This window comes from Podarcis erhardii (genome assembly GCF_964252035.2).
Source record: "Podarcis erhardii genome assembly, chromosome: 9".
NCBI lineage: Eukaryota > Metazoa > Chordata > Lepidosauria > Squamata > Lacertidae > Podarcis > Podarcis erhardii.
Genome location: NC_138512.1, coordinates 667,048 through 690,546, shown reverse-complemented (window position 1 = coordinate 690,546; position 23,499 = coordinate 667,048). Strand labels below are relative to the sequence as shown.

The 23,499-nt window shown below is 44.8% G+C and overlaps 1 protein-coding gene across 1 annotated transcript in view; it reads right to left on the bottom strand.

Moving 5' to 3' along the window:
- The window catches only part of LOC309350568 (uncharacterized protein), a gene marked incomplete at its 5' end in the record, with an annotated part of 470,322 nt that overhangs the window by 331,752 nt on the left and 115,071 nt on the right, over window positions 1-23,499 (bottom strand). Inside the window, one exon of the mRNA XM_081877532.1 lies at window positions 17,960-18,074. Within this exon, the coding sequence (XP_081733658.1) occupies window positions 17,960-18,074 (115 nt within the window). The remainder of the gene's footprint in view (window positions 1-17,959; window positions 18,075-23,499) is intronic.

Sequence of the window (23,499 nt, the reverse complement as noted above, 5' to 3'; positions counted from 1 at the left end):
TGAGTCTGACCAAACTGCGGAAGGCAGTGGAAGACAGGAGTGGCTGGCATGCTCTGGTCCATGGGGTCACGAAGAGTTGGACATGACTAAACAACAACAACAACAAAACCATTTAGAAGCCTTTCTTGGCATTAGGTGGTATATAAATTTATTATTATCAGTATTAACTATTATAACAGTAACGTTGAAGAGGGTTGGGAGGAAATTAAGATACCGAAACATCTGGAAGAATTCACAGGAGCTGAGATTTCGGGGCATGGTCTGCCGTGCTTTATGAGAGGGCCAGGAACCTCAGGCCTGGGGGCCGAATGTAACCCCCACTCCAGGCTTTCCTACCTGCCCCCGCTTGTCAGGTTGAAAAGTGTCTGTGTGCGTGGATGTGTTGAAAGTAGCTGCTGGCACAAATTTAAAATTTGTATTCATTGCCACCCACTTTTGCCTCTGGCTCTAGCATGCAGCCCACAAAGTCTACCTGGAAGGGAATGTGGCCCCTGGGCTGAAAAAGGTTCCCCACAGCAAAGGCCATGTGCCAACGTCACTGCGGAAAAATGCTTCTGGCCTGAACATAAAATGACATCTTCTTTCTCTGCTGCAACAATTTCCCTACCCACCTTTATTGGTTGTTGCCCAGTCGTCGTCCCCCCCCCCCATCTATCTCATCACACTGTTTTATTATTCAGGAGAGGCTCTTGATTAGAAGAGTCCCCCAAGGCATTTACAAATAAAAAAATTCCTTTCATTAGGATGTTGTTAACTTTTCAAAGAAAATTTTTAATTTTTCTCTTCTTTTAAATAAGAGAGAGCATTAAAAAAAATGAGCAGGACTAATCAAGCCACATTTCTTCTGATGGTGTTTTCTCCTCTTCTTCCTAAAGCCCAGCTCTGGTCTCTGAAAGGCACTGACGACATTCCCAGTTTGCCTGGCTCTTCAGAAATTGCTCCTGGTTGCCAGAACGTCCTCTTGGATGGTGCCCATGTAACACAAACCTATGCATACATGTTTATTTCTCACCAAGGATCTCAAGCTTCCCTATGTGGATCTCCTCCCACTCGATTGTAGTCTCACAACAACCCTGGAAAATAGGTTAGGCTGAGACACAGTTACTGGCTCATGAAAATTCACCAGCATTTAATAATGAATTTCTCCAAGCACACCCAAGTTTTTCTAAAAGTAGCTTTCCCTAATGTAAGAAATATCTTTATTTTACCAATACACATAATTTTTATGCTTATTTTACCCCAGTGTCTGCATTTTTGGACACATTATGCAGCTGGGGGGGGAAAATGCTATTCAAAATTCAGAAGAGTGCAGCTATTTAAGGAAGGCTGTGAATGTGAAGGACGCGGGTGGCGCTGTGGGTTAAACCACAGAGCCTAGGACTTGCTCTTCAGAAGGTCGCAGTTCGAATCCCCGCGACAGGGTGAGCTTCCGTTGCTCAGTCCCTGCTCCTGCCAACCTAGCAGTTCGAAAGCACGTCAAAGTGCAAATAGATAAATAGATACAGCTCCGGCGGGAAGGTAAACGGCGTTTCCATGCGCTGCTCTGGTTCGCCAGAAGTGGCTTAGTCATGCTGGCCACATGACCCGCAAGCTGTACGCCGGCTCCCTCAACCAATAAAGCGAGATGAGCGCCGCAACCCCAGAGTCGGTCATGACTGAACCTAATGGTCAGGGGTCCCTTTACCTTTACCTTATACATGTATGTATAGAAAAAGCTTTACATCTATCAATGTTTATCAGAGGCTTTTGATATCATTGACTATTACATCCTTCTGGACCGTCTAGAGGAGCTGGGGGCACTGTTATACAGTGGGTCCCCTCCTTCCTCCTGGGCCGTGTCCAGAAAGTGGTGGTGGGGATGAATGTTCAGACCCCTGGGCTCTCACTTGTGGGGTGCCTCCGGGCTCCATCCTCTCCCCCATGCTTTTTAACATCTATATGAAGCCGCTGGGAGAGATCATCAGGGGGTTTGGACTGGGTGTTCATCAATATGCGGATGATACCCAGCTCTACCTCTCTTTTAAATCAGAACCAGTGAAGGTGGTGAAGGTCCTGTGTGAGTGTCTTGAGGCGGTTGGAGGATGGATGGCGGCTAACAGATTGAGGTTGAATCCAGACAAGACAGAAGTACTGTTTTGGGGGGACAGGGGGCGGGCTGGTGTGGGGGACTCCCTGGTCCTGAGTGGGGCAACTGTGCCCCTGAAGGACCAGGGGCACACAGCCTGGGAGTCATTTTGGACTCACAGCTGTCCATGGAGGTGCAGGTCAATTCTGTGTCCAGGGCAGCTGTCTACCAGCTCCATCTGGTACATAGGCTGAGACCCTCCCTGCCCATGGACTGTCTCACCATAGTGGTGCATGCTCTGGTTATCTCCCGCTTGGACTACTGCCATGCTCTCTGTGTGGGTCTACCTTTGAAGGTGACCCGGAAACTGCAACTAACCCAGAATGCGGCAGCAAGACTGGTGACTGGGAGTGGCCAAGACCATATAACACCAGTCTTGAAAGACCTCCATTGGACGTTTCCAAGCACAATTCAAAGTGTTGTTGCTGACCTTGAAAGCCCTAAATGGCCTCATCCCAGTATACCTGAAGGAGCATCTCCACCCCTATCATTCAGCCTGGACACTGAGGTCCACCTCCGAGGGCCTTCTGGCAGTTCCCTCCCTGCGAGAAGTGAAGTTACAGGGAACCAGACAGAGGGCCATCCTCCCATCAGATGTCAAGGAAATAAACAACCATCTGACTTTTAGAAGACATTTGAAGGCAGCCCTGTTTAGGGAAGTTTTTTATGTTTGATGTTCTCTTGTGCTTTTAATTCTCTTTAGAGCTGCCCAGAATGGCTGGGGAAACCCAGCCAGATGGACGGGGTATAAATAAATTATTATGATTATGATTATGATTATGATTATGATTATGATTATGATTATGATTATGATTATGATTATGATTATTTGCTTTTTCTGTTTTTAGCTATTCTTATTTTTTTATCTGGAATCTTCCTTGAGTTTCTGTCAGGCAAAAAGGTAGGTAGGTAGGTAGGTAGGTAGGTAGGTAGGTAGGTAGGTAGGTAAAGAAAGAAAGAAAGAAAGAAAGAAAGGTAGGTAATCTAGTTCAACCCCCTTCAATGTAGGCATATAAGAAGAGGAAGAACTGAGTTCAGTGTCTTCCCAGTCACTACCCCCACAAAGGGGATGGTCAGTGAAAGTCTCCTCTTTGCACAACCAAGTCCCTATTTCCTATCCTTCAGACCACCCAGGGCATAGCATCATTCCAGGTACGCTTGTGTAGGAAATGAAGCCGCTGGGAGAGATCATCGGGGGTTTGGACTGGGTGTTCATCAATATGCGGATGATACCCAGCTCTACCTCTCTTTTAAATCAGAACCAGTGAAGGTGGTGAAGGTCCTGTGTGAGTGTCTTGAGGCGGTTGGAGGATGGATGGCGGCTAACAGATTGAGGTTGAATCCAGACAAGACAGAAGTACTGTTTTGGGGGGACAGGGGGCGGGCTGGTGTGGGGGACTCCCTGGTCCTGAGTGGGGCAACTGTGCCCCTGAAGGACCAGGGGCACACAGCCTGGGAGTCATTTTGGACTCACAGCTGTCCATGGAGGTGCAGGTCAATTCTGTGTCCAGGGCAGCTGTCTACCAGCTCCATCTGGTACATAGGCTGAGACCCTCCCTGCCCATGGACTGTCTCACCATAGTGGTGCATGCTCTGGTTATCTCCCGCTTGGACTACTGCCATGCTCTCTGTGTGGGTCTACCTTTGAAGGTGACCCGGAAACTGCAACTAACCCAGAATGCGGCAGCAAGACTGGTGACTGGGAGTGGCCAAGACCATATAACACCAGTCTTGAAAGACCTCCATTGGACGTTTCCAAGCACAATTCAAAGTGTTGTTGCTGACCTTGAAAGCCCTAAATGGCCTCATCCCAGTATACCTGAAGGAGCATCTCCACCCCTATCATTCAGCCTGGACACTGAGGTCCACCTCCGAGGGCCTTCTGGCAGTTCCCTCCCTGCGAGAAGTGAAGTTACAGGGAACCAGACAGAGGGCCATCCTCCCATCAGATGTCAAGGAAATAAACAACCATCTGACTTTTAGAAGACATTTGAAGGCAGCCCTGTTTAGGGAAGTTTTTTATGTTTGATGTTCTCTTGTGCTTTTAATTCTCTTTAGAGCTGCCCAGAATGGCTGGGGAAACCCAGCCAGATGGACGGGGTATAAATAAATTATTATGATTATGATTATGATTATGATTATGATTATGATTATGATTATGATTATGATTATGATTATTTGCTTTTTCTGTTTTTAGCTATTCTTATTTTTTTATCTGGAATCTTCCTTGAGTTTCTGTCAGGCAAAAAGGTAGGTAGGTAGGTAGGTAGGTAGGTAGGTAGGTAGGTAGGTAGGTAGGTAAAGAAAGAAAGAAAGAAAGAAAGAAAGAAAGAAAGAAAGAAAGGTAATCTAGTTCAACCCCCTTCAATGTAGGCATATAAGAAGAGGAAGAACTGAGTTCAGTGTCTTCCCAGTCACCCCCACAAAGGGGATGGTCAGTGAAAGTCTCCTCTTTGCACAACCAAGTCCCTATTTCCTATCCTTCAGACCACCCAGGGCATAGCATCATTCCAGGTACGCTTGTGTAGGAAATGGTGGCCTGTGGCAAATAGGAAGATGGCAATAGTATTAATTGCAAATCTCCCCAGCCACCCAGCCACACAAAAATCTTGCAGCAATTTTCTTTTTTGCCCCACAATAAAACCAGAAATACACTCCTTTATGTGTGGAGGAGAGAAAAACAAACTGAGCTGAAACTTCTCTTTGGAGAATGTCCAGCTCATCTCTAGAGCACACAAAGTGCACACTTCAGAATCAGCAGTCCATTTTCTGCCTTTTGGCCTCCAACGCCAGGAGGGTGTGTTCTCCGCCTCCTCCCAGCCTTAGGTTGGAGGAAAGGTTGACTGCTGAGGAGGAAACCATAGGAAGCATTAGGAGGCTGTGCTTCGAAGGCCATGTATGTCCTGGGAGAGCTCATTAGCCTTGATTGCAGCATGAAACATGCTTCAGAGTGCAGAATGGAGTGCAGAACGAAGGCTTTGAGATCGCTTGGCTGGCAAGAGAGCAGAGACCAGTGTAATTGCCAGAGCCGCTGCTAGGGAGCTGGCAGTCCAAACCTATTATTCCTTTCTTTAATTATGATCATCTCCTGCCCTCACCCTCAACAAACCCAGGACTTTCCAACAATCAGAGCACTCACTGCTTCCACTTGGCAACATGCAAGTCAGCCTTGCCAGATCTGAATGATGGTAGCAAAGGAAAGGAAGGAGCTGGCAACGGTCTTGTTAAAAATTTCAACTGATGGTTGGCAACAAAGTCTATACAGTATATTGTTCTTCTTTAAAAACTTTGGGTTGCATTTGCCACCCAGAGGGAAATGCTTCCAGAGGGCCGCCCCCTCCTTGATCTCACCACTCCTCAATGTCTTGGCAAGAGCAGGTGAGAAGCAGTAGGAATGTCGGGGTCATAGGCTTTGAGGATCAGAAGCAGGGCCTTTAGTCAGCTACGGGCTTTGGAAGAGGCCCAGTGATGTAGCTTGTTTTTTCCCCAACAAGTAAAACAAATTTGGAGGGGTGGTGGTGGAATTGTACAGTAGCCCAAAGCATCGAAATGCATTTTCAATTTGAGAGAGGTGTGTTGCAAAAAGGCATTAAAAATACTCAGTACCTGAAATCTCCCACCTATTTTAGAGTTTCCCCCCATCACCAACAAACAAACATTTACTCAGAAGTATGATTAAATCTGGCCAGGCTCACTTCCAGGAAAGAGTGCAAACAACTAATGCCCATATAGAGTACTGTGGAGCAGGAAGTCTTCACTTCAGACTGAAAACCCTTGCAGTGTACTCAGCACAAGAGGAGAATTTGTTGAGTGCAAATTTAAATTTTTGTTCTAGAACCTTATAAATAAGTAAGAGAGGCCCCTTAGGCTACTTATAACAAGCAGCTTCAATTAAAATTCCCAGCCAATTAAACCTGCATTGTTGAAGTATTCCCACAAATCAGTTAGTTAACAGAGGCAAGACTAGGGTGTGTGTGTGTTCATACTTTTCTGTTTCAGGAGAAAGAAGTGAATCACCAGGCAAATAAATTAGAAGTCGAGCAGGCTTAAGTGAAGAAGCTGGAGTGAAGCAAGGCAAACACCACAGAGATGCTCCAAATTTAGATTTGCTAGATTAAACCATTAAACCTGGCAAGGGACGGGGAAAGCCTGGAGTTATCTCCCCAGGGGACCACACATTGGAAGCACTTTCCTTTGCATTAACCGCTACTAGCTCGCCTGCGCCTTTTCATCTCTGAAAGGAAAGGACTCCCTTTCTTCTACCTGTGAAAAACAGACACCATCTTCTTCATTTAGGTCTACATGATTGCTCTGTGCTGAAATTAGTTTCACAGAAAAACAGCTGGAGTCGCCATGGCAGCATTTTGTCTCTCTTCCTAGAAGAAATTCTTCCACATGCTGTCAGTCTCAATGGGCTTCTCATTACTGCCACCATGGTCACCTTCTCCATGCATGCATTCAAAACAATGTGTGGGAAGGCAAACTGGGTAGGGGGAGAGGGTGCCTGCTCACTCTCAGTGACCCCATACACACAGCAGACATGTACCATCTCCAATGCAGAAAGAGGTGAAGATGCAGGATAGATAAAAGAAATGACTTCTTCAAGTATGGCAGAGTTAAACAATGGAGCTCGCTCCCCCAGGAGGCAGTGAGGCCACTAACGTAGATGGCTGTAAAAGAGGATTAAGCATATATTCATGGAGGAGTGGGCCATCACTGGTTACTAACTATGATGGCTCTGAACACCAGTTGCTGGAAGCCACTGGAGGGGAAAGTGCGCTTGCACTCAGGTCCTGCTTGTGGGCTTCCATGGTCATTTGGTTGGCTGCTGTGAGAACAGGATGCTGGGCTGGATGGGCCACTGGGCTGATTCAGCTCTCCTAATCATTGACAGTTGCCTATGATGGCTGGAGCTGATAGCAGTTGTAGTCCAACAACATATAAAGGACCTTGCTGGATGGGTTGGGGGTGTTGACCTCAAATGCCTTTTATTCAGCTAGCACACAGAAGAAGTAAAGGACTGATAGAGAACCTCTATCAGTTCAGATTGTGGTTCAGCCACTGTTGTTGGCCACTGTGATAACAAAATGTTGGACAAGATGGACCTTTGGCCTGATCCAGCAGCCAGGCTCTTCTGATGTTCTTATGACCCACTCAGTTTCATTGGTAAAATTGCACCATATACCTTCCGTGGCATTTGTTGGCCCAAACTCAAATTCAGAGCTCTGATCCAGAACCATGTGCATCCTGGGCCATTGAAGTGGAGGAAATGTGTGGATGCAGCTCTACTTCCCCCATCAAAGGAAGTGGGGAAGCCACTTGTGGCCAAAAGAGATGCATATGTACCTCATATGTGGCTTCCATACCCAGGAGAAAAATTTGTTCATTGGCTGTGATGCATCAAAATCAAAAAGGCACCTGAACAATACTGGAGGGGATTTCCCAGAGTCAATTTAAATCTCCGCCAGACCAAAACAAGAATACTAACTTACACAAACATGCCACCTACTGACACCCAAAGCAGCTCCAACAATGTGGGTAACTGTGCAATAAATATCTGTAAATTGTGCTTAAGGGTTGGGAATTTGCTAACCATAACAGCAAGGCTGATGTGCAGAAGCTGAGATTTAAATCACAGGCAACCCCTTTGGCATGAATTCAAAAACAGATTTCTAACGATTGCCTGCGTGGACGCTTGCCACAGCCTCAGCTAAATTATTTCCTCCCCAGACTTTGGCTGTAAATAACATAACAAGCATCTTGACCTGCTAAGACAACTAGGGACCTTGATCTATGGACAAAAATTGCCTATCTCGTATCCAATTTTCCAGTGTCTCTTACACCCAGAGTGGCAGCAGGACTGTGAAGCAGCTTCCATGGCTAAACTCACCTATTTGTTGTCCCTGAGTCAAAGTAAAGTTATGGTGCAGAAGGGAAACTTCATTTCCTTCCCCACCCCCAACACTGGCATCATTCCAGCTCTACCTGGACAGGTGGGGAGGTGAGGTGGGGAGGCCGCAGTGAATTTGGGGCTGCACAGATGCCCTGGAAGAGCCAAGATGGTGATCCCACTCAGTGCATCCACAGCCCCCACCTCATGACCACTTTGCCCTATTGCAGCCTCATCCAGGTAAGCTGAAGAGGAAGCAGGGTTAGGGAGGGCATCTCTGTGGCTCCACCCACCCAACTCACCCCAATTCCTCTTTCTCATTTATGTATCTAGAGGTAAGTATGTTGTGGAAGGAAAAAAATCTAACCTTCGCATTGTGATTAGGGTAAAATTCTGCTCTGTTTATTAAGCTGAGGCCATTGCAGTATGCATACAGCATACTATTAGAATGGGAGACGAAAGATGAAGAGGTAAAATCAGTTATGATTAAATGGGCACAAGATGTAGGCACAACATTATGATGGAAGATTGGGAAAAATTATAGAAAACTGATTTAAAATTTACAGATTGTTCCACCATTGAAGGAGAATTACATGAAGATGATGTACAGATGGTACACGACACCAGTGTAGGTGCAGTTAGGGAAAATGTACAAAACTAGTTCAAATATATGTTGGAGGTATAAGGAAAAGGACGGGACATTTTATCATATGTGGTGGGATTATAAGGTAATTAAAAACTTTTGGGAAATGATATACAACGAATTGAAGAAAATGTTCCATTTAACATTTGTTAAAAAACCTGAAGCATTTTTGTTAGGGATTGTAGGGAAAGATCTGACAAAGAAGCTGAAAAACATATTCATGTATGCGACAACAACCGCGAGAGTTTTAATAGCACAAGGATGGAAGGCCGAAGAAACCCCAACTATGCAGAACTGGCAAAACTGACATACAAGCTACGGTACAAGGATAACTGTGACTTTAAAGATGAATGGGAACCCTTTACAAAATATTTGAAGACGCAACAAAGCGAACTGGACTCCTTGGCTGGCTTTGAATAAACATTCACAAACTTTTTATTGATAATAATCAGCTAAATAGTTTGAGGATCTATACAACTGTGTAACATGCAGAAAACAGCATTTTTAGAGAAATCAAAGACTGGAACTGAGGGAAGCCATGGGGTGGGGGAGGGTGGGTTCTGTGGGGGGAGAGGGGAGGGAGGAAAAATGGGGGGAAATAAGGATGATATGTTTCTGGATATTATGTTTTGTTTTAATTTTGAATAAAAAAGTTATTAAAAAAAAGATGAGGCTATTGCATTGAAGAAGTTGCAATCTTCTGAGTTGATTGATGGGAGGTCAGCAATTTTTATAGGCACAACAGAGCTATCACAATAGGAAACTACAAGAAAAACACATGAAAACTGCATTGCTGATCGAAAACCATACTCCTTTTACTTTTTCTCTCCGCTTCATATGACTCTCTTTTTTCCACTGTAAGGGAGACCTGGCCTTCAGATAGAAACAGGCCCAGACTGTGACAGTCCTGGCAGACCCCAGACACAGACTGTTTTTCCTAGTCACTCACATGCACACCTGTGTACCCACATCTGTTAGCAATAACATGCTGTGGTGAGGGAGAGAGATATGTAAGAGGAAAAGACTTGGGAGTTTAACATGGTAGTTTCAAGCAGTGCTCCTGATGGAGCTGCAAGAGCACTTTTGCCTAGAAAACTCTCAACATTCTGTCCGGACACTGAGGTCCAGCGCCGAGGGCCTTCTGGCGGTTCCCTCATTGCGAGAAGCAAAGCTACACGGAACCAGGCAGAGGGCTTTCTCGGTAGTGGCGCCTGCCCTGTGGAACGCCCTCCCATCAGATGTCAAAGCAATAAACAACTACCTGACATTCAGAAGACATCTTAAGACAGCCCTGTTTAGGGAAGTTTTTAATGTGTGATATTTTAGTGTATTTTTGGTTTCTATGGAAGCCGCCCAGAGTGGCTGGGGAAACCCAGCCAGATTGGCGGGGTACAAATAATAAATATTATTATTATTATTATTATTATTATTATTATTATTATTATTAACATTCTGCAACCATTCCTTTTGTGCAGCCTGGTGCTGTCCAAACAGAAGTCCAACTGGACTACAACTCCCATTGGCCACAGTCAGCAGAGCTGTGTTGCCTGGCACTGGTGAGAACTGTCTTCCAGGTCCTTTGGACGACACCAGGTTGGGGAAGACTGCTTCTGAATGTTTGCAAAACCTCAAGGGTTTTGTCAAGTGTCAAAAATGAAGGTTCACACACACTCATCATCTTCTCCTTAGAAAGTTAGGCTAAGGGAGGAGGGAGGCCGACATGGGATGGGACCCACCACGCTACCTTTTAGGACCCACCATGCTACCCTGGCCGATTGGCCAGTTGCAGAAGCTAAAAAAGTAGACTCAAAAATGTCACCTCTGATGGGATCACGGGAAGCAGAGTTTCAGGAATTTAGACTTCACACAAAGGGAGACAAGAACCTGCAAAGCAGACTTCAAGTGAGTGGTGAGTTGGGCTTGTGTTTAGTTTGGAAATCCTAAGGATTTACAAGGACTCTTGTGCCTCACCCCCCAAGTGGTGTATGAGTGGGCTGGGGGTTACAAAGGGATAATAGCAAACGCCTGAACACACCATGTTTCAAAACAGGGATGGAGGCTGGAGGACACAAGTAAGTCCAGCCCCAAACATCTCTGTGCATGTGTGATCCCATGAACATTGGTCCTGACCTTCCCGTGTTGAGTGGGAAAGGTGTGCAGGGTCATCCTTGTTTTTACAAGCGTTCACTAGACTGCAAAAGAACCTTCTGTGCTTTATCAGGGTATCCATTTGCAAGGAAGGTTCTGCCTTATACAGAGTTGGATCATTGGTCCACATCCACGGGTACTGGCTATACCAGGGATGCAGAACCTGTGCCCCCCCCCCCCGAATTTGCTGGGCTCAAAATCCCCCCAGCCCCAGTGGTCAGGGGTGATGGGGTTTAGAGTCCATCACCATCTGGAAGGCCACAGGCTTCCCAGCTCTCCTCCATCCTGGCTGGCAGCAGCTCTCTGGAGATTCAGACAGGACTCTCCCCCCAGCCTTGTCTGGAGTGCCAGGGCTGACACCTTGGGTCTCCTGCAAGCACAGCATGTGCTATGCCACTGAGCTGTGACCCTCTGGGAATAATTATGCCTGGAAAGTTGTACACTGATATTTTGAGGGTGGGGAAGAACTGAACCACCTATTTCTATTTCCTTTTTTGTGCTGGTCCCCAAAATACCCTCAGTGATGTTAAAAGAAACATCATCTTCACTTTAAAACCTTAAAAATGAAACGTGTTTTTTCTCTACAAAAATATCACCTTCATCTGGTTGTGCAAACCAAGGTTATTCCTGCACCATAAAATGTCCTTTCTGGATTCTGCCTCATTAATCTCTGCTTGGAGAACAGAGATTTTCTCCTCTGCCTTATTTTCCATGAGGATCTCTTCCCCGCCTGCCCCACTTTACTTGTCTCCTCTGGACCTCTCCAGGTCTCTCTTCCAGGTCAGCAAGCACAGCCAGACATTCACTGCCTAAAACAAAGCCTGCTCCCTGGCCTGCTTTGCAGCCTCATGTTGGGCTTAGCACCTTCAGCTGCTAAAGAGAAGGATTTCAATTGACCAGGCAAAGTGATTTAGAAGTTAATAAATAAATGCTAAGGGCAGGTCTATAAATCACACTGTCCAGGATGTGACCTGGGCAGAGGGTTTAACAAGGTAGCAAGAGGGATTTTATTTAAAAGCCATTTATCTGGAAAGGCCCAATGCAAAAGAGCTACACAACTCTTTTGGAAAACAATGCTGCTAAACAGTGAACTGTGCAAGACATGATCTGGAACTGCTGGTCTGGACTTTGACAAGAATTGAATCTCCACAAACCTTGTAGGGGCAGCAGAGGATGATTGATGTCTTCAATATACAGACCAGCCTGTATCATAGAATTGTAGAGTTTGAATGGACCCCAAGGAATAGCAATTTAAAAATTCAGAATTAAAAACAGATTAAACGTCTTAGTTACACATTAGTTACTTTATTTACTATGAGTGTGAACATGGCTGGGAAGAAGAGGTCTGGAGGGTGGCAACATGAGAACAGTGCTTCTCTGCAGTGCTCCCCACTTGTGGAAAGCTCTTCCCGGGGGGGGGGGTTCATCCTGCACTTTCATTATGCATCTTTAGGCATCAGACGAAAAATTCATCTTCAACCAGTCCTTGGCTGGCCAGTCCTTTTTTCTAGAAAAATAAGTGCTGGTTCTCAACATGAAGTTGTTGCAGTAAGTGCCACACTTCTTGACAACAACAACAAAGAGGTGCCAGCGCTGCAGATCTTTGAGTCCCCCCTGGAAAAAACACACTGTGGCTGACTAACATTCTAAGTCCTTTTAAATGTGTTTATGAGAATGGGGTGTCATGGGTTGGGTTTGGTTCTTGCTTTTATATACTATATACTATGTATTTTGTGTTTTTATTTTGTTTTTATATGCTGCTGAACAGGACAGCATCACAGGGAAACATTTTGTTGCAGGTTACACTTCCAAGAAAGATGACTCTGAGCATGTGCAGAATCTAAAGCAGAGACAGGAGAGTTGTGGGGCCTTCCTGGCACTGCTGGACTGCAACTCCCACCAACCCTGACCCCTGGCCATGCTTGCTGGGGTGAGGGGAGCTGGAGTCCAGCAATGTCTGGAGGGTCCCACAGCTTCCTCCCCCCGATCTAAAGCAGGCATAGGCAAACTCAGCCCTCCACATATTTTGGGACTACAACTGCCATCATTCCTAGCTAACAGGACCAGTGGTCAGGGACGATGGGAATTATAGTCCCAAAACATCTGGAGGGCCGAGTTTGCCTATGCCTGATCTAAAGGGTCTGGACAGAATAAATGCTGCTGAGTGACTGTAGCCACATCGTAACAGCCTCAAAACAGCCCAATGGGGTGACCTTTCCATTTGTAAATAAGCAATTATGACAACGGAGGCCAGCCCCCAATGCTTCTGGGAAGCCAAACCTTCCTTCGCAGGCTAAAAACACATGTTTCCACATTCTTGGAGAAACGACTGCCTCTGTCTCTCCCTCCAGGACCCACAGTGAACCAAATCAAGAAATTGCCTCTTTAGCTGAAGTGAAAAATCACTGAAAAGGAGGCTTCAGAAATGAACAGCTGGATCTAGTTTGTAAAGAAAGAACTCAAAGGCACTCAAATAAAGATTCTTGGAGGAGAACAGGAAGCAGGAGGAAAGTGCTCTTAAAGAGAACTATGGGGCTTCCAGCAAGGTAGTTAACCTCTTGCTCTGAGATGACTTGCCTTGGAGCCTTGACTGTGAATCTTCACCTGTCTACACACACTCATCTCGTAAATGTGAATGTTAATAGAGGGTTTACTCTTGGATTAGGGACTCCATGTATGGCCAACCTGCAGCATGGCTTCATGTTGATGAGCTGGATCAGGATATTGACATGCTGAAACATGTGCAGAGAAGGGCAACCATGTTGACCAAGGGCCTGGAAACCAAGCCTCATGAGGAATGGTTCAAGGAACTGGGTATGTTTAGAGAAGAGAAAGCATAAAAGGTGATGTGATGGCCAGCTTCAAATATCTGAAGAGCTGCAACACAGAAGATGAAACAAGTTTATTTTCTGCTGCTCCAGCGGGAAGGACCCAAACCACTGGATTCAACTGACAAGAAAGAGATTCTAACCACACATCAGGAATAATTTTCTGTATGTAAGAGCTGTTCAATGGTGGAATGGATTGTATTGGAAGGTGGTGGACCCTCCTTCATCGGAGGTTTCTAAACAGTGGTTGGATGACCATGACAGAGGGATTCTTTAGCTGTGATTCTTGCATTGCAGTGGTTTGGACTGGATGACCCTTGGGATCCCTTCCAACACTACAATTCTATGATTCTGTGTGTGAGGAAAGGGAAGTGTTCTCTTCTGCATGGATTTTCCCAAGGAAAATCAAGAATGCACAATGGAATTGACTTTCATCCATATGCATAGTGTGCACTGCTACAAGACTTCGGTGCATCTTCATCATATGTGTTTGAGTGCATTAATACTTTAACACAGGAAAGAAGGAAGTACCTTAAGCATGCCCCCCCCCCCGCTGCTACCTCTGAGGGAGTTTTAGAGCATTGCAAAAACAGACAGGGCCTTTTCAGTGCTGGTTCCCTGGTTCAGGAATCCTCTCTCCAGTGAGATTTTCCTGGAACCATCATTAGCATCCTTTTGCTGGCCAGTAAAATCTCCTCTCCTCTCCTAAGCATTATGGTGATTTTGCTCTTTATTGGTTTTACATTTTTGTTGCTGTTTTACTGAGTTGGGTTCAAAGACCCTGCACTTAAAGCCTAAGAGATATGGGCACACAGAAATGTCTGTGATATCAAGGACTCTGGGATTGCATGCACAGTTCCTCAACTTTACTGGGCAAAAACTGTTGGTAGTTAGCAGGCAATTGAGCATGACAGAAATATCAAGGCAAGGGGTTATCACTGCTTGTGCCTGTATTGAAGCCATTAAGCAAACTTGCTGGGTCCAAGAGCAAGCATCCAACATAATCTCTATTACAGCCCCTCTTTTCCAGAACATATTGTTAATGCACCATTGCTATTGCTTCTGTTTCTGTCTTGCTTTATGACATGGCAGCGCTCCAGAATATTCTATTGATCTTGACACTGTCACTTAAGATAACCAAGAGGTCCAGTGCTGAGTTCTCATTCATTACCCCAACAGCTGCAACAGCCTAGGCCCACTTTAGCAACAGCAAAGCAAACAGCAAGTTGCTTTGTCATATGGCACCTAACACATCCCCAAACATAAGCTCCTTTGAGCCCCTTTGGCTTGCAGGAACAGGACGATTAGCAGGTACTGGGGGCAAAGCTCAGCATGTAGGACCACCCATATCTCCATCTTGCTGGCTACAGGAATCAGAGAGTCTCCTCCTTGCTTCATTATCAAACTGCTCCACCCATCCCCACCTTTCCTCCTTCCCAAGGATCCCAAGATGGCCAGCAACAAAGTAACAAAACAATGCAACTAAATTTTAAAAAATATAAACAGGTTAAAAATGCCAAGAAAGCACTGAGAACGTCTAAATTTTTTTTTAACAACTGCATGTAAAAATGTTTTTAAATAAATAAATAAATTGCATCATACCCTCAATCTACTAATCTCAAGGGTGCTGGGAACTTTAAGGCAGTGCAGCATGAAGAGTGAACACCACACACTATGGTCAAGAATTTCCTCAAGCTTCTGGCTGTGACAGCAGCTCCAAATTGTGAAGACCTCCATCCCATGGAATAGGAAGAAATCAGTCAGGCACCCACTACAAGCTAATGGAATTCCCTCCATTGACAAGTACTATGAATGCAGGTAACATGAAATTGATTTAAAGATTATCAGCCAAGGAGCTAAACAGCTGTGACTAAAATGCTCCAGCCTGGAGAATGACTCAGTGTTAAGGGATCAAAAAAGGGAGCATCCAAAATGGGAGAAGTCACCTAGCTGTGCATATCAGAATGTGGCATGCAGATGATAAAGCTCTGTGGCCAGGAGGCTCAGAGGATCATTCTGCAGGACATCAGTATGAATTGCAAAAAGGAGAAAAGAAGAAATGAGGTGAAAAAATATCAGCTCTAAGAGCAACGTACAGTATTATCACATCTTACACACATTTCACTTGTGCAATTTCAGCCTTGTAAAAAGCAGTTAAAGGCAGGGTGGTTGAAAATGCACTAATTCCATGCATGCATGGGTTTTCTGCCATGAAAAGCGCTTTTAAGTTCTCTGACTATGGCACCCTCCAGATCTTGTAGTAGCATTTGCTAGTACAATTAATTTTAAACCACCCTTTCTCCCAAAGGATCTCAGGATGGTTCACAATATAGTCAAAGGAAACCTACAACCAACATTTATAAAATATTAAGCCTCATCATAATCACAACCCAGCAACTGGCAAAAATAACAACTAATTTGTTTCATGTGTCACCAAGCTCCCAAAGGAAAACGTGTTTTTAACTGACAATGCACAGCTGTCAGAAAAGGGAGGGGGCAACATTGCCAAGTGTAAGGAATTCTGCAGCTGAGGTGCCGAAACTGAGAAGGTGCCGAAACTGAGAAGGCCCTGTCCAGAAGGCTATGTTCATCGATGGAACCACGAGCAGATGTCAAGGCAGAGGTTTCTGGGCTGCAACTCCCATCTCCCCTGACTACTGGGACATGCCAGCTGGGCTGCCAGGAGAGCCATTCCATCAGCAAGTGTTGAGTGGAATGAGGAACTGATCCTTGCCCTATTGCCATGCCAATCCCACTTTCCCACTGTTAGTCAATAAATATTTGGCCCAATTCTCACCCAACACCTGGTGTCCCATTTCAGTTATTTTTGCTGATCATTCTGTTTTCACAGAATGCACCTGCCTGGGAAATAATTCACATAAGCTTTAAGAGACACCATGCTTCAAAGGTTTTTAAAATGGTGTGAGTGAGCAGAAAGATGATGTGACGATGTTGCTCTAGGTACACCAGGTAAGCTTCACAAGAGAGAATTTTCCATAGCCAGGGGGCCACAACAGAAAAGGTTCTCTTTCATGTTGCCACCCTCTGCACTACAGACAGAGGGGAGAGAAGGGCCTCAGTTGCTGTCTAGATGGCACACATGGAAAGAGATATTCCTTTAGGTGACTGGTGAGGGGTCACTTCTCTGAAGTTTTCTGCTTTTAAGGAACAAATACAAAATGTTCTTAAGTGGGGAAAGCGTAATATACATTTTTTAAAGGAAGATGCATAAATTTAAAATGAGAATATTTCTGCAGGTTTTTAATATAAAAAATACATAAATGGGACAGAATGGATTTATGACTGAAACTGAAATGGACCAGAAAGAGATGGATCCATCCATCCCCAGTAAAGTGTGATGGGTTTTCCTTATTTCAAACGTTAAAGCTACAACACAAGCAATGAACAACCTTGGTAAAACTCATAATGCAGGCAGGCTATTTCCCAAAGGAATAGCTTCATGATGGGGTCCCCTTGCATAGTTTTGCTTGTACATTGCCTGTAGTTCTTGGGTGGATGAAATTTTAAATAAATTAAATGATACACAGGTTACAGTGGAGGGAAAAGAAAAAGCATTCTCTCACTTTGAAACAAAGAGCAGGATGTCTCCATTACTCAAAAGGGCACAGTTCTGCCTTGCCAGCAGTCCTGAGCAGCTCCCCCTTTCACCTATTAATAAGGCTATTAACCCAGATTGAGTGTAGTCAGGGATGTCACAACCAACCACATACTAACATTCCCAGAAGAAGGGAAACCACTGAAACAGGAATACAAAAGGAAAGGATGCTAAGGAGCTTTGGGGATGTCTCACTTGTTCCTTGGTTTTCAGGTGTTCAGCAGCAGGTGTGTGTGCTGCCTCTTCAGCTTCATACTGCCCCCTTAGTCCTGAAACACTTCCCAAAGATGTTCTGCATTGAGATTCCAGCTAACATCCACCAGCTTCAATGCAGTAGGCAGGCAAATATTTGCAAAGGGATTCTTTTCAAATCCCTCAACATGTGCTCCACGTGCTGAAAATGTATTTGCTAAAAGTGGTTTTGGGGAAACTATGCAAATGAAGAGCAAAGCAAAGAGCCAGATTCTGGCTATGGCAAGGACTTGCATTCAGGGCTAGAAAACATATTCTGTTACAGGTAGATAATGAAGAAATTTAACAATGCCATTCTATAACAGCAATCAGTTCAACAGTAAAGTAAAATGGCACCTCCACTACCTCTCTTTTTGTTTTAGCTGCAAAGGTCACCTCTGCAACAAACATTTAAGAACACAAGATGAGTCTGCTGGATCAGGCCAATGGCCCATCTATTCTAGCATCCTGTACTCACAGTGGCCAACCAGATGCTTGTGGGAAACCAGCAAGCAGGAGCCAGGCACAGGAGCAGCCCTCTCCCCTCCTGTGGCTCCCAGCGAGTGGTATGCAGAAGCAGTGCTGCCTTCCAGCTGTGGAGACACAGCAAAGCCATCATCAATAGTCCTCTCCATGAATTTGTTCAATCCTCTTTTAAACCATCCAAGTTGGTGGCCATCCATGCCTCCTGTGGGGGTGAGTTCCGTAGTTTAACTCTGCACTGCATGAAGGACTTTATTTTGTCTGTCCTGAAACTTCCAATATTCGGCTTCACTGGATGTTCACAAATTCTAGTATTTAATGCACATTGCTTCCCCCAGAGAATCCTGCACACTGTAGTTTGTTAAGGTGCTGGGAATTGTAGCTCTGTGAAGGATATCTGACAGTTCCCAGGATTCTTTGGGGCAGTGACGTAGCGTGGGTTGTCAGCACCCGGGGCAAGGCAAGTAATTTGCGCCCTCTAACCCGTGGATTTGCGCCCCCTAACCCGTGGATTTGCGCCCCCTAACCCTAACCCCCAGATGTTGCGCCCGGTGCGGCCGGCCCCCCCTGCACCCCCCACGCTACGCCACTGCTTTGGGGAAGGCCCTATGTTTTCAATGTATGGTGTGGATGTGACCAAAGATGACTGAAGACTCCTTTCCAGTCACTTAATGCTGATATAAAGAACTGTGTATTATAATGCTAACCCCACAAGTACTGATGTATAGGTACTTTCTCATAGCAAAAATTAATGAAGTCATTCCACACAGCTAAATATGATTCTGGTTTGGACAGCCCTCTCTTCACCATCTTGATTCAAAAAGGCTTCCAAACAGTGATGAAGATGGCCAAGTACACGTCCCACCCCCCCCCCCCGGAATGCTTGAGCTGAGCTTTCTGACGATAGCTCAAGAGGTTTCCGCACATACGGGTGCAAACAGACCAACAAAGGGACAGTTCATTTGTGCCTTGCTGAGAAGAGGGGTAAAGAGAGAAAACTTTTTAAACACACATACACACTTTGATCCCCTCTTGCCCAGTTTACTCTCTGGACTCTGTGCTGCCCCCTCCTCTCTCACCATCCTAGCAGGCTCCAGGGACACTTATTATTGAAATCCAATATGCACTGCAAGCACATTGTTTTGATTGCGGCTCAGCGCCCTGGGTATAGCAAAGCCAGCCACTGAAGGCAAGAAGCCCTTGCTACTTTGGTTCCACCTCTGCAACAGGTGCAGGGCTGGGGCTGTATTAGTGGATCTGATTAACCCAGCGGCCAGCTCCCAAGCCCTTCTTCATCTGAAATCAAACCACCGGTCTCTTCACTACGGCTGCATAGGAATGAGGCCATTTATAATCATTTCGCAAGACGTTGCTCCTTGCTCCTCTCCCTCCGTCTGTCTGACTGTCATTGCCTGCTGCTCCCTGTTTGCAGTCTGTAATCCTCTGCTCCCAGTGTCAGCTTTTCAGTCACACCAAATGCTTTAAAGAAGTGAAGGCAGGCAGGCACAGCTAGAAAGCCACACAGCCTAAGAAACACCCCCCCCCCACCACCCCAAGCTGGAGACACGTGTGTGTGTGTGTGTGTGTGTGTGTGTGTGTGTGTGTGTGTGTGTGGTGCAATTTTCTTTTTCCTTGTATCATTTCAAGGATTTGGAGATACTGGGTACCAGCAGATACTGAGGTATGTGCATATATAAGACCCGTTCTGGATGCCACACTTTTAAGCATCCCAGCAGCAATAAGTAAATTATCAATGAGTAAATTAAAAGGTTAAAGGTGTGTCTACTTAATACACGCTCAAGCCGCAATTTTTGGACCATTCAACTTAAGCAATTTTTGGACCATTCAACAACCACCTTACAACTGTCTCACAGCTACTGTGACTTTACTTTATGCATGTGACAAAGCAGTCTTAACCTTATAGCTTATGTCATAAAGCTGTTTTCTTTCAAGGCTCTTTGCTGCCACCTGCACCATTGTTTCAGAGCACATTTGAGGCGGGTTCTTTTCCTCAAAGAATTATGGGCACTGTAGTTTGCCCCTCAGAGGTTTTTTTATTATTGATTTTAATTCATTGTATCACATCATACAATTAAAACAAAGACAACATACAAAACATAGACACACAGAGGAAAAAAAACATAGAAAAAAAACCATCACCTGACATAAGACACCAACAAATTATCTTACATTAACTCACACAGCACTAATTGACTTCCCTTCATCTCGGTTTTGGAATGTGTTATACAGTTTTTCTATCTGCACTTTCTTTTCCTCAGAAAGCTCTTTGCGTCACAAGGGTTATATCATACCTACTGTGATTTTTAGATTTTTTACCTCTGTTTCCATGTATACCATAAATTTATTCCAATCATTATTAAACTTTATGTCTTTTTGGTTTTTTATTTTCTGTGTCATTTTTGCCAATTCTAAACAATCAAATAATTTGGATCGCCACTCTTTTATGGTTGGGATTTTTGATGTCTTCCAATTCTGCGCTATTAGAGTTCTGGCAGCCACTGTTGCGTATTGAAAGAGTGTTTTATCTTCCTTTTTGATTTCCTCTCCAATTATCCCCAGCAAAAAGGCCTCGGGTTTTTTTTATGAAGGTATATTTTAGGATTTTTTTTAGTTCATTGTAAATAGATTCCCAGAATTTTCTGATTACCTCACACGACCACCACATATGATAAAAATCGCCCTCCTTGATCTTACATTTCCAGCATAATTTATCACCTGTTTGTATATTTTTTTCCAATTTTACCGGCGTGATGTACCACCTGTACATCATTTTATACATATTTTCCCTGAGTGTTGTACATGCTGAGAATCTCATGCCTTTGTTCCATAATGCCTTCCATTTATCAAACTCTATGTTATGTCCAAGGTCCATTGCCCATCTCACCATTACCTCCTTTACTTCCTCATCCTTGGTGTCCCATTCAAGCAACTGGCCATACATTTTCGATAGGATAGAATCATAGAATCATAGAATCATAGAATCATAGAGTTGGAAGAGACCACAAGGGCCATCGAGTCCAACCCCCTGCCAAGCAGGAAACACCATCAGAGCACTCCTGACATATGGTTGTCAAGCCTCTGCTTAAAGACCTCCAAAGAAGAAGACTCCACCACACTCCTTGGCAGCAAATTCCACTGTCGAACAGCTCTTACAGTCAGGAGGTTCTTCCTAATGTTTAGGTGGAATCTTCTTTCTTGTAGTTTGGAACCATTGCTCCGTGTCCGCTTCTCTGGAGCAGCAGAAAACAACCTTTCTCCCTCCTCTATGTGACATCCTTTTATATATTTGAACATGGCTATCATATAACCCCTTAACCTCCTCTTCTCCAAGCTAAACATGCCCAGCTCCCTTAGCCGTTCTTCATAAGGCATCGTTTCCAGGCCTTTGACCATTTTGGTTGCCCTCCTCTGGACACGTTCCAGTTTGTCAGTGTCCTTCTTGAACTGTGGTGCCCAGAACTGGACACAGTACTCCAGGTGAGGTCTGACCAGAGCAGAATACAGTGGCACTATTACTTCCCTTGATCTAGATGCTATACTCCTATTGATGCAGCCCAGAATTGCATTCGCTTTTTTAGCTGCCACATCACCCTGTTGGCTCATGTCAAGTTTGCGGTCAACCAAGACTCCTAGATCCTTTTCACATGTACTGCTCTCAAGCCAGGTGTCACCCATCTTGTATTTGTGCCTCTCATTTTTTTTGCCCAAGTGCAATACTTTACATTTCTCCCTGTTAAAATTCATCTTGTTTGTTTTGGCCCAGTTCTCTAATCTGTCAAGGTCGTTTTGAAGTGTGATCCTGTCCTCTGGGGTGTTAGCCACCCCTCCCAGTTTGGTGTCATCTGCAAATTTGATCAGGATGCCCTTGAGTCCATCATCCAAGTCGTTGATAAAGATGTTGAATAAGACCGGGCCCAAGACAGAACCCTGTGGCACCCCACTAGTCACTCTTCTCCAGAATGAAGAGGAACCATTGATGAGCACCCTTTGGGTTCGGTCAGTCAGCCAGTTACAAATCCACTGAGTGGTAGCATAGTCAAGTCCGCATTTTACCAGCTTCTTTACAAGAATATCATGGGGCACCTTGTCAAATGCCTTGCTGAAATCAAGGTAGGCTACATCCACTACATTCCCTTCATCTACCAGGCTTGTAATTCTGTCAAAAAACGAGATCAGGTTAGTCTGACATGACTTATTTTTCAGAAATCCATGCTGACTATTGGTGATCACAAATTCCTTCCAGTAGCACCTTAAAGACCAACTAAGTCAGTTCTTGGTATGAGCTTTCGTGTGCATGCACACTTCTTCAGATACACATGTAGTGTGCATGCACACGAAAGCTCATACCAAGAACTGACTTAGTTGGTCTTTAAGGTGCTATTGGAAGGAATTTGTTTTGTTTTGACTATGGCAGACCAACACGGCTACCTATCTGTAACTGGAACTATGGAAGGCACCACATTGAGCCGCATGAAATGGAAGTCCATCTGTGTATCTGAAGAAGTGTGCATGCACACGAAAGCTCATACCAAGAACTGACTTAGTTGGTCTTTAAGGTGCTACTGGAAGGAATTTGTTTTGTTTTGACTATGGCAGACCAACACGGCTACCTATCTGTAATTGGTGATCACAGTATTCCTTTCTAGGTGCTCACAGACTGTTTGCTTAATGTGCTCCAGAATCTTCCCTGGTATTGATGTCAGACTGACTGGGCGGTAATTATTTGGGTCCTCTCTTTTCCCCTTTTTGAAAATAGCGACAACATTTGCCCTCCTCCAGTCTGCCGGGACTTCGCCTGTTCTCCAGGAATTCTCAAAGATGACTGCCAGTGGTTCTGAGATCACATCTGCCAGTTCTTTTAATACTCTTGGATGCAGTTCATCTGGCCCTGGAGACTTGAATACATCTAAACTAGCCAAGTATTCTTGTACTATCTCCTTAGTTATTCTGGGCTGTGTTTCCTCTGCTGAATCATTTGCTCCAAATTCTTCAGGTCGGGCATTGTTTTCTTTATCGGAGAAGACTGAGGCAAAGAAGGCATTGAGGAGTTCAGCCCTTTCTGTGTCCCCTGTTTGCATTTCACCATCTTCTCCTCTGAGTGACCCCACTGTTTCTTTGTTCTTCCTTTTGCTACAAACATACCCATAAAAGCCTTTTTTGTTGCTTTTAACCTCTCTAGCAAGCCTGAGTTCATTCTGTGCTTTAGCTTTTCTGACTTTGTGTCTACACGTGCTGGCTATTTGTTTGAATTCCTCTTTGGTGGTTTCCCCCCTTTTCCATTTTTTGTACACATCCTTTTTAAATCTTAACTCAGTTAAAAGTTCTTTAGATAGCCACCCTGGCTTCTTTAGGCACCTTCCATGTTTCCGTCTCATTGGTATTGCCTGATGTTGTGCTTTTACTATCTCCCTCTTAACAAACTCCCAGCCCTCATGAACTCCCTTTCCTTTTAGTATTACTGTCCATGGGATCTCACCCAGCACTTCCCTAAGTTTTATGAAGTCGGCTTTCTTA